Consider the following 14,788-nt stretch of genomic DNA (forward strand, 5'->3'; position numbering starts at 1 on the left):
AATTTTAATATGAAACACAGACCAATCCACAGAAGGGGGTATAAAGAAACAGCCATTGTTCTAATAAGGCTGCATATGCTTGTAGGTTTACCAGCTCTGCGATAGAGAGAAATTTCTAAGACAGAAGAGAAAGTATTGACACAATTTTTAAAAACAGTTTAAAGAACTGTGTATCAAATGCTGTCTCTTATGATGACTCAGGTCTTAAAATCATATTAACTTGGGAGAGGCAAATATCTATGGGATTAAAGCCAGCAAAATCCAATTAAATTTGTATATGTTTATATCTGTGTTACAAGGGCTGCGGTATTAAAAGCAGATCAGAGGCAACTGATTCCAAACTTTAAGAAGTACATTCACTCCTAGTGTATGACAGCAAAATATAGCAATAAATCATCAGAAGCTTCTGCAAACTGGGCATCTCTAAAATGAGAAATAGTCCCTTGTTCACCAAGCAAAACTTTTAAAAAAGTCTCATGGGCTCCAGTTCAGCTCAGGTTCCAATTTATATTCAGGATAGGACATAAATCATGCATTTAACCTTAGCTACCTACTTGAGTTAAGGCAACCACTCTTCTTGAAGTATTTTTAAGGGCACACTTGTGCAAAGTAGAGACTTTTTGAGGAGATGGCATTGTTGGGGGGGGCAGTATACAATAGGGGTAAAATATCAGCCTCACAGATCCGGTGGTAGGAAATGACAGCTGTATTTTCTTGTACTAACCATTAATAAGACAAAGGGTCATGCAGCAACTTACAAATTTATAAGGGGGTAAGCTTTTGTGGGTTACTAAGAGTCCTCTTCATCAACATATGGGTGAGGACAGGAGGTAAAGCATGGGCTGCTAATGCCGTTTCTGTGGTCCCACAGAGACCTTCCCTAGCAGGTCTGAAAGCAGCATTCTTCTGAAACCATGTGGCGCTCATGCCAGTTTCTTTGGTTTGCAAATGGGACTGCCCACAGGACTTTAAAGGTTGACGAACCTGACTTAAAAGCTCAGTCCCGAAGAGCTGAAAGCAACATGCTCAGGCCAGAATATGGCAGACCTATTCCCAAGTGAACAATTTCAATAGCAAACCAGAAGGAGAATGAATTGCAGCCTACAGCATCCCTTTAAAAGTTGATTAAAACATTCATTAGGCATTCCTTTTGGCATCAAGGACAATAATTATCACCAGAGGAGAGAGGAAAGGGCAGCAAAGTGATCCACAGGCAGGCCCAAACTATCAGCTCCACTATGTTGATAGATGTGGAAAGTCTGGCCTACTTACACATGCCTTGAAACAGGCCAATTATTTCCCAAACTCTGCTGTCAGGTAAAAAGATGAATGCCTCTCACACATGAGACCATGCACAGCTGTACTGATAGCCTATGTTCCTCCCTTGCCTGCAGGACCTTCGCACAACAAGCCAACTGAGGCCAAATGATTTGAGGCAAGATGCTTCAAATCACTAATAGAAAAAAACCTATTCTGGTAGAGAGGACCCAGCGCATTTTGACTCAAGTTAAGTTACAAGAATTCCCCCTAGATATAAAATCCTCAGCTGTGAAAAACACAATGCCTTTTATTTTAATCCCACAGTTCAACATGACAGCTATCGAAAGAAGAATGCCACAAATCCATTGCACATATAGAGTATGCAAAATATTGAAACAACCATCGATTTTTTTATTGCCATTCTGTTATGGTGCTGGAGAATATTTTGGAAAACTTTGTTCCAGGTTATGGCTCTAAGCACCAATGCTATCATTTCACTACTTTGGGCATTTTGGGTTTCAAAACAAAAACTTACAAGGTTTCTGAGGCAGGGGTAGGGGGAATCCCAGTCCATTCACTTTGACAGTATTTGCAAACACAAAAATCCTTTATCCAAATCATTTATTTGCCAAATGAAATGGATAACTGTTAACAAGAACACAGCTACAAAGGGGCTTGGTGTTTTCATTTTTCTTTTTACTAAACAAAGAGCAGGCAAAGCAGGGATAATGGGGCTCATCCCTAACGCTGAGAGGCCTGCCCTACGCCCTGAGGAACCAAATCAACGCAATGGGGCATTCAAACGCCACTCTCAGCCAAAATTAAAAGTGAAAGGAACAAAGATTTTCTGCCCCTCTTCTATTAAGCACGACAGAATCACTAATCACAAACACTGACATAAGAAAGAAAACAATAGCAAGGGAGATTTAAGAAGTCTAAGATTCAATTCTAAATCCTGTTGTGATTTAAAATGCAATCTTTTTGTTTAGGCTCAGTTGAACTTACCTTCTCCCAGAGTCTGCTTCAGTAAGTCGTGTTTAGCCTGCAGCTTGGTAATAAGGTTGCTGCCATTCAAATACTCTTTAAATTTCTGAAGGGAGGAAACAAAAACAAAATCACTGCACACACACACACACACACACACACACACACACAAAAGCATAGTGGGCAAAAAATATTATCAAAATAAACTTTGAGGCATACATTTATTTCCCTGCGGTGCTGTTGCAAGTACCTTTCTGGAATGAAAGGATGTGTTGTATGCCTTAATGAACCAGACTTCAGTTGTACATACAAAGATGTACCAAGGATTCAGTTGTCATTTGGGCCTTTTCTTTTTCCACAATTTCAGTATCAGTCCTGTTGATCTTATTAAGCCAGAAACCTTTGTGTTGAGCCATGTGCTTGGGGTTAAGGCCTCAGATCACAAGAAGCTCAAAGACAGCAGTTCAAAGAAAGCTTTCTTTTGTCCCGCTTCTGGGAATGGCCTCAATAAGTAAAGAAATTTTGTGGGGGGTGGCAGTGGGGTTCCTACAGAAAGGGTTCTACTTTCATGCAAACAGTGATAAAGCCAAGACGGATTCTCACTGCATGAGGTCTGAGGGCTTGGCTGATCAGAAGCTTCTGCTGCGCTGATGGAATTCTTCTGCGTACGACTTTTATTTTGAGATTGCCTCATACCCAGTAATAGTGTCCTAGAGGCAAGTAACTTCACAGATGCCAAGAGAAGAGGAGGAAGATAAGGGGTGGAGGAAAGAAGCAGGGAGTGGAAAATTCAAGAACTTAACACAAAATGCATCTTTGAAATTTCAGGATGCAAATCTCAGAAATCACTGAGTTTAAGAAGTAACATTTCTTAAATGTTACTTAAATGGAGTAGACCAGGCAGTGTATCAGGATTCCCTGGTCCAAATTTCACTGCTGTCCTAAAGTTAACAAACAGCCTTAGGAAAGCCGCTTGACATTTATATCACATAGCACAATTTACCAGACATTTCTTGTGTTAGGTTAACCATAAACAAAATAAACTGATATGCGCCTCCTATACAGTTCTACTTTGGTTTAACAGGACTTGCACAGAATAAGTTCTGTGCAAGTTTTACAGAAGACTGTAAAACGTTTGTGAGGAAATTTTAATAACTCTCAGGGTACCGTGGATCTCTAGTTCTAGGCTGGAGAAACTGGGCAGGACAGGGCCTGAAGAGTTTACATTGTTCTCCCATATGAACTATAGCAAATAGTCACTGTAGAAACTGAGGAATGGTTTGACTTTATTTTTGTAGGACAAACATTTTCTCTATCTATCTATCTATCTTCCCTGATGCGAATTAAGGGATGATTAAACATTTTTCTTGATGCTCAGACTCCTAATCTTCAAAGCTCACAACTAAGTTTTGAAAGCATGCGGTTTAAAAATTATTTTCAGTTGCTTTATTTTCTTAATCTTCTTCGCAGCCATGGGGTCTAGACACATACCTAAAATTTGAAAATAAATAAGAACTGACATTTTTTTAAAAAAAAAAATTCTGACAGTCCCATTGTAAAAGGGCTTCCAAGATGAGGTGAAAGGCTGATGAAATGGTACAACATTGCTATAGAGGGGGAAATGAGGGACTCTGTGCTTGAATGGCACACTAGGGAGTAGTTGGTCTTTAAAACATCTCGTCTTAAAACAATTTTTAAAAAATAGTCCTAAAGGGATAGTGGTTCAGGGAATTCTGGTTCTGTTGTTTCTCCCAGTGAGGTCAGAGATACCTTTCTATAGGTGAGCCATACATTAGTGCAACCACTCTACGTGGCTCCATATGGTGGGCTTCTTATTCCTTTCTGAACATCAGCCAAGCCCACTCCACGCACAGCATATCTAAACGGCCTATTTAAACTTTTCTAAGTTTTCAAACAAGCTTCCAACACAACACCAAGAGCAACTGTGAATGTATAAGAACAGACAAACTGGTTTACTGCATTCTTGACCTTCCATCTACAAATGAAGACCAGGACAGGCTATAGGTGAAAGTTGAACTCTGATTTACTGAAGTTGGAAAAGAGCGAGAGGCTGGCTTGTCTGGTTTTGTCACCTCAGTCCTTGAATACTCCCCTCCTCCATCCACTTCTACAGGGCAGGAGTTCCTTATAGAAGCGCTGCTTGTGTCATCATGTGAAAGTCACTCCTCCTCCAGATGAGACACAAACTTTGGTGATTCTGACAATTTCTGTTTCTCTCAGTTTCTCATTTCCCCCCAATCTTAAGATCAGTTAGTTCTCCACATCTCTACATTGTGGTTTTTAAAAAAGTCCTCATGAAAATCCAGCAGCATTTTAATACATTTACCCCTATTATATGGATTTTTTGTATATAATGTTGCCCAATATACACATTTCTGCAAAGCAATTTCCCCTGTTATTTTATTTTAATGTTATTTTTGTCAGAATATGGTTTTTCACATAAACTTCACCCAAGTCTATGAATTTTTGTACATGTTACTTGGCTGGAGAAATGCAATGCAAAATCTGGAGCAGTGAAATTTTGGAGGAGGGCTATGTTTTGGTCAATATATTATTTCAGAAAGTACAAATTAGGTAGGTTCATCTTTGAATGAGAACTGAATTGATGTCTCCCTCATCCCTAGACTCCCTACTGCCTTTCTAAGAGCTAGTCATGTGAATGAATTGAGAATTGAGAGATGTAGCTATTGGAATACTCTATTGTCACAAAAATGTGACGTCCCTACAGTTAAAATGGGAAGGGGAGGGGAAGCTACTGCTCTGAAAGAGCCAGCCTTTTATTAGCAGTATATAGTTTATACCCGCCTTTTTCCCTGACAGGGGATAAGCATTCTTATCTACCGCTTTTTTACCACACTGTGCTCAATATAGACATAAGATTATCCTCACGGTAAAATAGAACATTTCAGTTTCTTGTTGGTTGGCTCTCCTCTTGGCAATGTTTATTTTACTCATGTAAGTCTCTGAAGCAGCTGATTTGACCGACTCAGTGGAGCGACTATGCTGGAAGGCATCTGAGACATCAAAATCTTCCACTGTCAGCATGTCTTGCAATGTCTGCATAGTAGCATCCAATGTTTTTCGCACCTGCAGAAATTAAAGGCACAGGCGATTACGAGACAAAGTGAATTGCTGTGACACAGTTAGGTCACCGTCAGTACATGATCTTCGATACACCAAGCTAGTCTTATTTTTTGAACTTGAAAGATTTCCTAGGGAGGAAAAGATAATATAGGGTCCCCAGGATTAGATGCTTTTCTGTATGGATGAGCAATTTGTTCTGTACCTGAAACCACATTAGAAATGAATTTTTAAAGAGATTTCTAGATGCAAGTGACGATGACAATAGCACCCAACCAGGAAGCCCTACAGGACACAGCACTATGAAGTTGTTACAGGAGTTTATAGCTACAGTGCTATAATGATAACATAGCAGCTCCGCACCCCACGCATATCATCCTAGTCTGTATAAACTAGCAGGAACTGGTTTGGTGGTGTCCACCATCACCCAACCCACTGTGTGCCTTCCACCTTCAGGTGGCAGCTATAAAGAAGAAGAAGAAGAAGAAGAAGAAGAAGAAGAAGAAGAAGAGGAGGAGGAGGAGGAGTTTGGATTTGATATCCCGCCTTTCACTCCCTTTAAGGAGTCTCAAAGCGGCTAACATTCTCCTTTCCCTTCCTCCCCCACAACAAACACTCTGTGAGGTGAGTGGGGCTGAGAGACTTCAAAGAAGTGTGACTGGCCCAAGGTCACCCAGCAGCTGCATGTGGAACAGCGGAGACGCGAACCCGGTTCCCCAGATTAGGAGTCTACCGCTCTTAACCACTACACCACACTGGCTCTTTGTGACGTGCCCCATCTATAGTAGAGATTTGGTGCTTTCAAACAATGTAGCAAAACAAGTATTACAAAGCAAGCCATTGTGCCTGTTTCCTGTCCAGAGTCAAAGACCTGGCATGGTTTTATTGTGCTCTTCTGGTTAAATATATCATTTATATAACAGGATGCAGGATGACCACATGGATGATCAGACAATATTTATAATATACTCAAAGACATTTTAGTATATTTATGTTGTTGGAGTGCTTCATGCAGGGGCAAGACCCCGAGGCACCAAAACCCACTACCCCCTTTTACTATTTCAGGCACACCACACCCCACTTATGCGCGATAGGACTTGTGTGTGGCGCCCAATACAAACCTGGTCTGCGTTCTCCAAGGGATCACAAGCCCTTGGATTGAAAAAAAGTATGCTTGTCCAATACAGTTTAATTCTTTAGCCACCTCTGTTAGTTTAAAAGTCACCTTGCATAGAATTATTCGCATAAATGAATCAATAAAGCTTATTTACTTAAGGATTAAAGACAATTACAGCTCTCACCTCTTCGTTTTCTATTTTGAGTGTGGCAAGTCTAGACTGCAGCTGGTGATATCGCATGAGCAACTCTGTCTGAACTGGCTGCTGGGCGCTCACTTGACATACCTGAAGGGACAACAGATAAGACTATGCAAATTCAAGAAGGATCAGAATATTGACAGGTATCAAAGAGAAAACACAATGAAGAATGCACATCCTCATGATAAAAATGTCCAAAAACTTTGGACTGATGGATATTAAAAACAAAAGACGGAGTACAGTGGTACCTTGGGTTACAAACGCTTCAGGTTACAAACACTTCGGGTTACAAACTCCGCTAACCCAGAAGTAGTACCTCGGGTTGCGAACTTTGCCCCAGGATGAGAATGTACATTGCGTGCTGGCAGCATGGTGGCAGTGGGAGGCCCCATTAGGGAAAGCACTCCTCAGGTTAAGAACAGTTTTGGGTTAAGAACGGACCTCCAGAACAAGTTCGTAACCCAAGGTACCACTGCATTTAATTTTTAACTAGTAGTATAATCCTTCTATTGGGCTTGAAATATAACCTCACTCAGACACAGAATACTGAGCATAGTTGTTATTTATGGCAATGCAGCAAATCTGCTCTATTGTTACAAAATCTATTTGTTTATAGTGTTGGATTATAAAAGAAATTTCTCAAAGCAAGGATCTGACTTAATTGCTGCTTAAAAGGCCTAAATATTAGTAACTCCTTAATGCATTATGTATGTAGTACCTACGGCAACTCCCACTATCAGTGCCGGAGTGAGCAAAGTGCTGCGTCTGAAGGGAAGCTGGAAACATACTGCAATATGTGGCACTGAAAGCATTTTCTACAATGGTGATAGCATTACCTCATCCCCCATATGAGGCTGGTATTCAAACTTTAGTGGAGGACAGAAGACTTGGTTACACATATCCATGACTGTATGCTTGTCACTCCGTGCATCCAGGTTGTCTACAGCATTCTCAATGATGTCCAGGCCCTCATGACGTGAGGTTTCTAGATTGTATTCAGCAGAAAGATATGTTCTGAACGTCCGTGCCAGGCTGGCATGGAATCCCAAGTCACAGCACTAAGGAAAAGGGAGAAACAGTCATTTGCTTCAACCGCAGAAGCTAGTAATTTCTCCTATATTCTGGCATAATGGCCTTTTACCTGAAGAAAACCCAAATACAATATCTATTTCTTCTTCTTTATATTATTTCTAGAGCACCTATATAAAATGAGGTGTTGTCCAGAAAACAAAGAGAAAGACACAGGCCCTGCCCTCAGGCTTACACGCTAAGTTATACAAGACATGGCAAAAGGGCACTTATATGGGTAAATAATAGAAGTGAGTGTCCACTTTCTGGTATGAATCAATCCTACGAATATCACAACAGAGGTTTCGTGTAGAAGCGACCTCCCAAAACTTCACCCTTTATCACTCATTGCTTGATCTAGGTTTTCCCTTCTCACATGCATTGATATATTTGATTAGCCACATTTTAAATCAAAGAAATGACATCAGTTGATCATATATACATTATGCAGAATTTTGTGGAATTCCCATGAAAGTTTGCATAGAACCGTATCCTTAATCAATAAATGGACTTCAAAAACAATGCAGGATTCAAAGCAAATCCCTATTAAAAGCTTACTATAGTACAGAAGATGCTCCTGTTGCCACATCTCTTGTGACTGAGCAGCTTCTCATGCTTAATAATATATTCCTGCATTATTCACCTTGGAGGGATATCTGAATTTTAATGGCTAACACAGAAACCTAATTTCTCCCTCCCATCCCAAATGCATAAACACAGGCAGTGCCTAACTTTAACATAAAAGTGCAAACATTAAGTAATTTGGTTACCTGCTACATCTTGGCTTACACTGAAGCAGGTAAAGCAAATCCTTCCATAAGATGGATATGGAAATCTAGAGGTACTTCGTTATTCATCATAGAGTGGCAAGTCTATCAATGGCTACAGGCCATTATGGCTAAATGTTACCTCCAGGCTTGGACGGAGTATGTCCCCAAACTACCATTTTCTGACAAAGGCAAGGGTGCCACCTCCTTTCTGCTTGCTTTGTATTTATGAGAGTGCTGTGTGGGTAGAATAACTGATGGACACTCACTGGTGAAATGGAGAGGGTGTGCAACTTTTAAACTATTTACCAACCTATCCATTAAATAGTGCTGTACTTTATACCCAGGCCAGTAGAACTGGGTCTGACTCACTGCACTCAGCTCACCTACCCAAGACTCAGTAATACACACCAAGTCTGCTCTCTTATCCAAGATGAAATTGTGGATAAGCAAGGGCTTACAGTGAACTGACCTGGCATTGCAAAGCAACACCACCAGTCACAGAACACCTAATCTAGTTAATGTTGGGAGAGCTCTGTGCCCTAAATTGAAAGTGGGCACTCTACCTTCCATAGGACAATGTGGGACTAGGACTCAGAATGAAGAGGAAGGTCAGTTTGCCTATAAGAGCAGCAGTGGTGGCCAGAAGAGCAGGAAAAATATCCAGGGAGAAATGGTAGCAAAGTTGCAGCTGGAGATAACTGCTTTTTTAACTCCATCGGAGAAGGCGAGAGCTGGAAGAAACTTCCAGCTGTTCTGGCTGCCTGCATTGCCTGCCAGAAGAGAATCTGTTCCCTGTACAGTGGTACCTGGGGTTACATACGCTTCAGGTTACATACGCTTCAGGTTACACACTCCACTAACCCAGAAATAGTGTTTCAGGTTAAGAACTTTGCTTCAGGATAAGAACAGAAATCGGGCTCTGGCGGTGCGGGAGCAGCAGGAGGCCCCATTAGCCAAAGTGGTGCTTCAGGTTAAGAACAGTTTCAGGTTAAGAACGGACCTGCGGAACGAATTAAGTTCTTAACCCGAGGTACCACTGTACTGAGGTGCACTTGATACCATACATTCCCTGAGTATGGGGATGTGTGAATTTGCTCCAAGCTTGCCTACCATTTACCATTCAGCTGAAGGCAGTAGACAAGTCATCTTGTTGTAATAATCCTTCTACTCAGTACAATATTGACCAGTTTTAGCATTAATGCTTGAATCATAAAAGACAGAGCAATATAATTCCATGACCTTACATTGAATAATAAAAATGAGATGGTTGATGGAAACAAGAGAAAAGCAACACTTTGTTTTCCAAATATATGGCAGAAAGCTGCCAAGAGGGCATTTCCTGAGCTCTTGACTGTCCTCTGATCTCTTGTTATTTTCAATGCATGTTCACAAAAGGATTTTACAGCAGGATATTTTCTGCATTCCTAACTCAAAGCGAATATCAAAGCTCAGTTACTGCCATAAGCAACTCTAGCCAGAGACGACATCTCATCTTTACTGATGTGAAGAGACACCCCTCAATTCAAATTTAAATCATACCAAAGAGACGGATTTCTCTAACTGGGTGCAAAAAGAAGCAGCTCATGCGCGCGCTCACACAGACACATACAATTCCCACTCTCAGGGATGTGGTGTGAACTTCTAGAAGATTTCAAAAGACAGCAGAAGTCAAGCTTTCAACAACTAATTTATGACACAAGCAAAAATCTAGTTGGTGTCCTTTGGCCTAACTGGGAAGCCTCCATGAAGCCAGATTATCACCGCTGCCTTGGAGGGGATTGTTCTAGATGACCCTTGGGACCCCTTCCAATTTTACAATGTTATGATCCAATGATCCACTCCAGGTTACCAAACATTGGGCTCATTTTTAAAAATGAACCAAAGCACAGAGGTAGTAATTTTAGATATAAACTCATGCAATTCTACTGAATTTGAGAATTTTAATTCAGCCACTGTCTGCTCCCAAAGTGCAACATTGTGTTCCACTGCTCCCAAAATATGCTCAGGCCAGAACAGTGGCAAACTTTCAGGGGAAAGGAGTTCCACTGCATATGACAGAGCCCCAGGAACATGTCCTAACCCAGCCTTTCTATACTAATTTAATGCACTGGAGCCAAGTTATGGGTTGCAACAATTAACAAGGTAGGCGAAGGAAACATTTGAAAGGTCCAAGTCCTTTAGGAATTTTATAGGACTTCGTATTTTCTTATATAGCTATTGTAGAGTCTAGTGCAATTTACTCTCTGAGCGCCTCAGGAAATAAGATGCAACCAGAGTTCAGCACTAAGTACATCCTCCAAACAAACAAAAGGTTTACATATGCTCGTAGAGTATATTCTAAAAGTACTGTTCAAAAATTATATCCAAATGTTTCTACAAAAGATATTCAGATTACCATTGCTTTAGCCCAGCTGAGCAGCAATCTGACTGGAAATTTGTTGACTGCTATGTCTGAAATCTAGTACCTGAGGCTAAAAGGCTCAATCTATGATCTGTGTCTGAATCTGCAGCAGCAATAACAAAAGCAACTCAGGAAGGTGGCACAATAGTTCCAGGAGAAGCTGTGGTACTCCTCTGAAGCTCTCACAGTGCCACACTTTGGAAGCAAATGAACAGGTTGTGTAGGCAAGCTCTCCTTCCACCTTTCTCAGTCCTTAAGACTCCTAACAGATGCCAGCATATTGTCCAAGGTTTCATCAAGAAGTTCTGGACAGCACCCCTCAATTCTTGGGGTGGTGGAATCCCTTCCCACTCCAATCTAACAGGTGACCAGCTCTGTTCAAGCCTCCCTATAATAACACGAAACAACTAATAGGCAAGGCATGGGTCTCCTAGAGCTCAGTGATATACAAGTGCCCACAGTTCCCTGGGTAAAAAGAGTTACTCTGGAGTTCAAAATTGGCATAACAAACATCAGGACTACTTCAGTCCAATTATCAGAAAGACTGAAGTCTTAGAAAATCCATATTACCGCCTTGGCCATAAGCATTTAACAGGCTCCATCATTTCAATCCTCCTCCTCCTCCTCCAGCTTTTCCAGACATGACATGGGAGATGTAGGGTCAGGTTCTCCTACATTTCATATACAGTGTTAATTGCAGCCACAGGGGGAAGGCGAAGTCAGATGAAGATACTGGATGAGGATGCTTATCAGCGTTCCTATGTTTCTCAATTAACACACACATTGCACATAGCAATTTAGGGACAGCGGCTTAATTAGGAAAATGCACAGAGAAAGGGTCCAGTCTGTCTCTTGCATTCACACAGCTATTAATACTGGGTGATTATATCTGCGTCTCCGTATCTGGCATACTGTGAACTCCTGCAACTCAGAATGCCACACTTTACTGTCACATCCTGTTGCCAGCTCTTCCCCAAGCCTGCTGCTCAAGGCTCACATCCTGTTTCAGCTGCAAATAGTCTGTGCGCCAGGGCCCTGATGGAGGAAAAGCTGCTCAGTGTTGAAGGTGAAACATGGGAGGCCCTCAACTGCAAATGGACAGCCTCAGCATGACAGCAGCCTGCCTCACAGAAAGGGTGCCAGGGAGGGAGAGCAGGAGAGTTGTAACAACACTCTACGAAAGATCAGTGCAATAACTCTTTTAAAACCTTCTCATAAGTATAAAAAGTTTGCACCGAAAGGAGAATTCAGTAAGTTTGCACTTAAATGCAAACTGAACCAAATCTCTCTCTCCCCCCCCCCCGCCCACACACCCTATGTGTGACCAGCATGAGTATAATTCTTTCTGACTCCAGAAGGTGACAAAATAAGTTGTAGTAAGGCGGGGGGGGGGTGTCTCTTCTGCTTCTTTTAGCTAATCTGGGCAAAAGGGCTCCTATTGGGATTTCCCCCCAACTTTCTGTAGTTCCATTTCGCGGCAGTGGGGTGAGCGAGGCCAAGACATGCTTCCTAATACAGCTGCCAGTTTTCACCCCACTATGAGAAGGAAACAACCTCTTTCAAAGCCCCAAACTCACTTTACTGAAAATGTGAAGCAGCCATTGAGGGGTGTAAAGAGATTTAATCTGGCAAAGCTTTTAGCATTCCTTCCTAACACTCTATACAGAAACAGGATGAAATTAGAAAACAAGCAATATGCACAGGGGCCTAAATAAATCCCTCAGGTAGCCTGGGAACACTTGTAGAAGTATAACTAAAACCAGGACGCTGAGCTTGCAGGACAGCAGCTTATCTCCAGGATAACGATTGTGTTTAAATGTTCTCACTGCAGTCAATATCAGAAACTCTGATGGCTTCCACTGAACCATAGTATATTCTCAGTTCACACTGGGGGTTAGGATGAACTTGAACCAGTCTGAATCTTCTCCCAAGACTTTTGGGAAAATGTCACACTCCCTTGCATTTCACCTGCATTGCACAGAAGAATTCTGAAATGCTGCTCCTTATTTTCCTTGCTGGAAACATGCTGAAACCAGCATGTGCCGTGTAGTTCAAATAACCCAGCTGCTATTGACAGGTAGGGCAGTAGCCTGACTAATGTTATTTTTTACAGCTCCTTTGGTCTGTGGCTATTAGCACCATGCCTAGCACTTCACACTTCAGTGCCGCAAAGAGGGGGGAAAAGATGTAGGAAAAGGTATTTTAAAAAAAATACCCATTTAAGAAAAGAAAAGAAAAAAAGTGAAAGCTAATATTATTATAAATAAGAATGTATAAGAGCTGATATTTCAAGAATTAACTTTCCGGTGGACCCCTGCAGGTTAGTGAAGTGGACCCTATAAAAAGTTGTGCTACCCCCTCAGTGTGGATTCTACAGTCCATCATCTGATTCTGATGTACCATGAAGCTATTGAACTATCTTTGCTCTCTTGGATAAAAGACAGCTAAACACACACAGAGACAGCTAAGCACACAATGGTTGGATGACCCCAGAAAGTGCCAAATTATAAACAGCTGGCTTTCCATATAGGTTACTAACCTGACGGTTCATGTTGTGGCATATACTAACAACCACTTGCAGCAAATGTGAAAAACAATTACTAACAATTAGATTGTCCATTTCTGAATTGTGTAGAAGCTTCACATCCAAACCACTCCATTTGAAACGGCTGATTCACCTGTTAGGTAAAGGTAAAGGGACCCCTGACCGACTCTGGGGTTGCGGCGCTCATCTCGCTTTATTGGCCAAGGGAGCCGGCATACTGTTTCCAGGTCATGTGGCCAGCAGGACTAAGCCACTTCTGGCGAACCAGAGCAGCACACGGAAACACCGTTTACCTTCCCGCTAGAGCGATACCTATTTATCTACTTGCACTTTGACATGCTTTCGAACTGCTAGGTGGGCAGGAGCTGGGACCAAGCAACGGGAGCTCACCCCATCGCGGGGATTCGAACCGCCAACCTTCTGATCGGCAAGTCCTAGGCTCTGTGGGTTAACCCACAGCGCCACCCACATCCCTTGTCTTCACCTGTTACAACATTGTAAAAACAAATAACTCAAGGGTTTTCATTTCTCTGAGAGTGACATAAGCAGAAGCCCAGGTTGCATTGTGAATTAAACAGATAGGAAGCATACATGGCTACCCTTTTTGCACCCAGGCCTCAACTTTATACCACCACTTGCACAAAGCAAAGAACCTGATCTCAATGTGTTTTTTAAGTACTCAGTGGATTTTAGCATTTTTCAAGGTCACAACCTTGAAATTAAAATTTAGGTGCGCTATTTCTGTGGACATCGCTCCCACAGTATAGTATGCTGGCTCTGGCTTTTGCCATTTGCCTGCCATATCAACAGTGGGACGAATGGCTATGCATTACAGGATGCAAGTAAGTTTTTTCTCTAAGTGTGTTTAACCAAGATGGGAGTTATCTCCTGACCTCTGCATTGCTCAATATATGTCCTAAAGCATTGTCTCTTAGTATGCCTAATGATAGATATTATTGCCCATAAAGTGCCAATCTTGTTCAAAAGTTTAGCTACAGTTAGTTAACTGGACTTGGGAAGCACACTTTATATATTAAAAAACAATAACAGGTACTTATAAAATCTTCAGCAAATATTTTTAACCTAGATTTTCTACTGTTCCCTGGGGCTTCCTCACAGTACTTTTCTTCTAGCTGCTGGTTTTCCTCACTTTACACTTTTCATATGTTACACAGAAGGAGGGAATGAAGAGTAATTCAAGCTTCTTCTTTTTTCTTCTTCTGTAGACCATACAATGCACCCTCTGGATATATTTACTGTTGGAATATATCTTAAAGGGGCCAGGGAAATTTAAGGCTGCTGCTTTCTTTCCAGGTATTAAGAACATTACCTATAGGCTGTT

At 41.6% G+C, this 14,788-nt stretch overlaps 1 protein-coding gene across 3 annotated transcripts in view; it reads right to left on the reverse strand.

Moving 5' to 3' along the window:
* The window catches only part of SRGAP3 (SLIT-ROBO Rho GTPase activating protein 3), a 177,895-nt gene that overhangs the window by 40,022 nt on the left and 123,085 nt on the right, over nt 1–14,788 (reverse strand). For all 3 annotated transcript variants that reach the window (XR_014507527.1, XM_083424765.1, XM_083424766.1), the window contains exons 7-10: nt 7,499–7,720; nt 6,648–6,749; nt 5,155–5,352; nt 2,266–2,350 (exon numbers count right to left, since the gene is read on the reverse strand). Coding sequence is in view for 2 of the 3 variants with exons in the window: in XM_083424765.1 (XP_083280891.1) it covers nt 2,266–2,350; nt 5,155–5,352; nt 6,648–6,749; nt 7,499–7,720 (607 nt within the window). In the remaining variant the exon portion in view is untranslated. The remainder of the gene's footprint in view (nt 1–2,265; nt 2,351–5,154; nt 5,353–6,647; nt 6,750–7,498; nt 7,721–14,788) is intronic.

Source organism: Podarcis tiliguerta (assembly GCF_965153285.1).
Source record: "Podarcis tiliguerta genome assembly, chromosome: 2".
NCBI classification, from domain to species: Eukaryota; Metazoa; Chordata; class Lepidosauria; order Squamata; family Lacertidae; genus Podarcis; species Podarcis tiliguerta.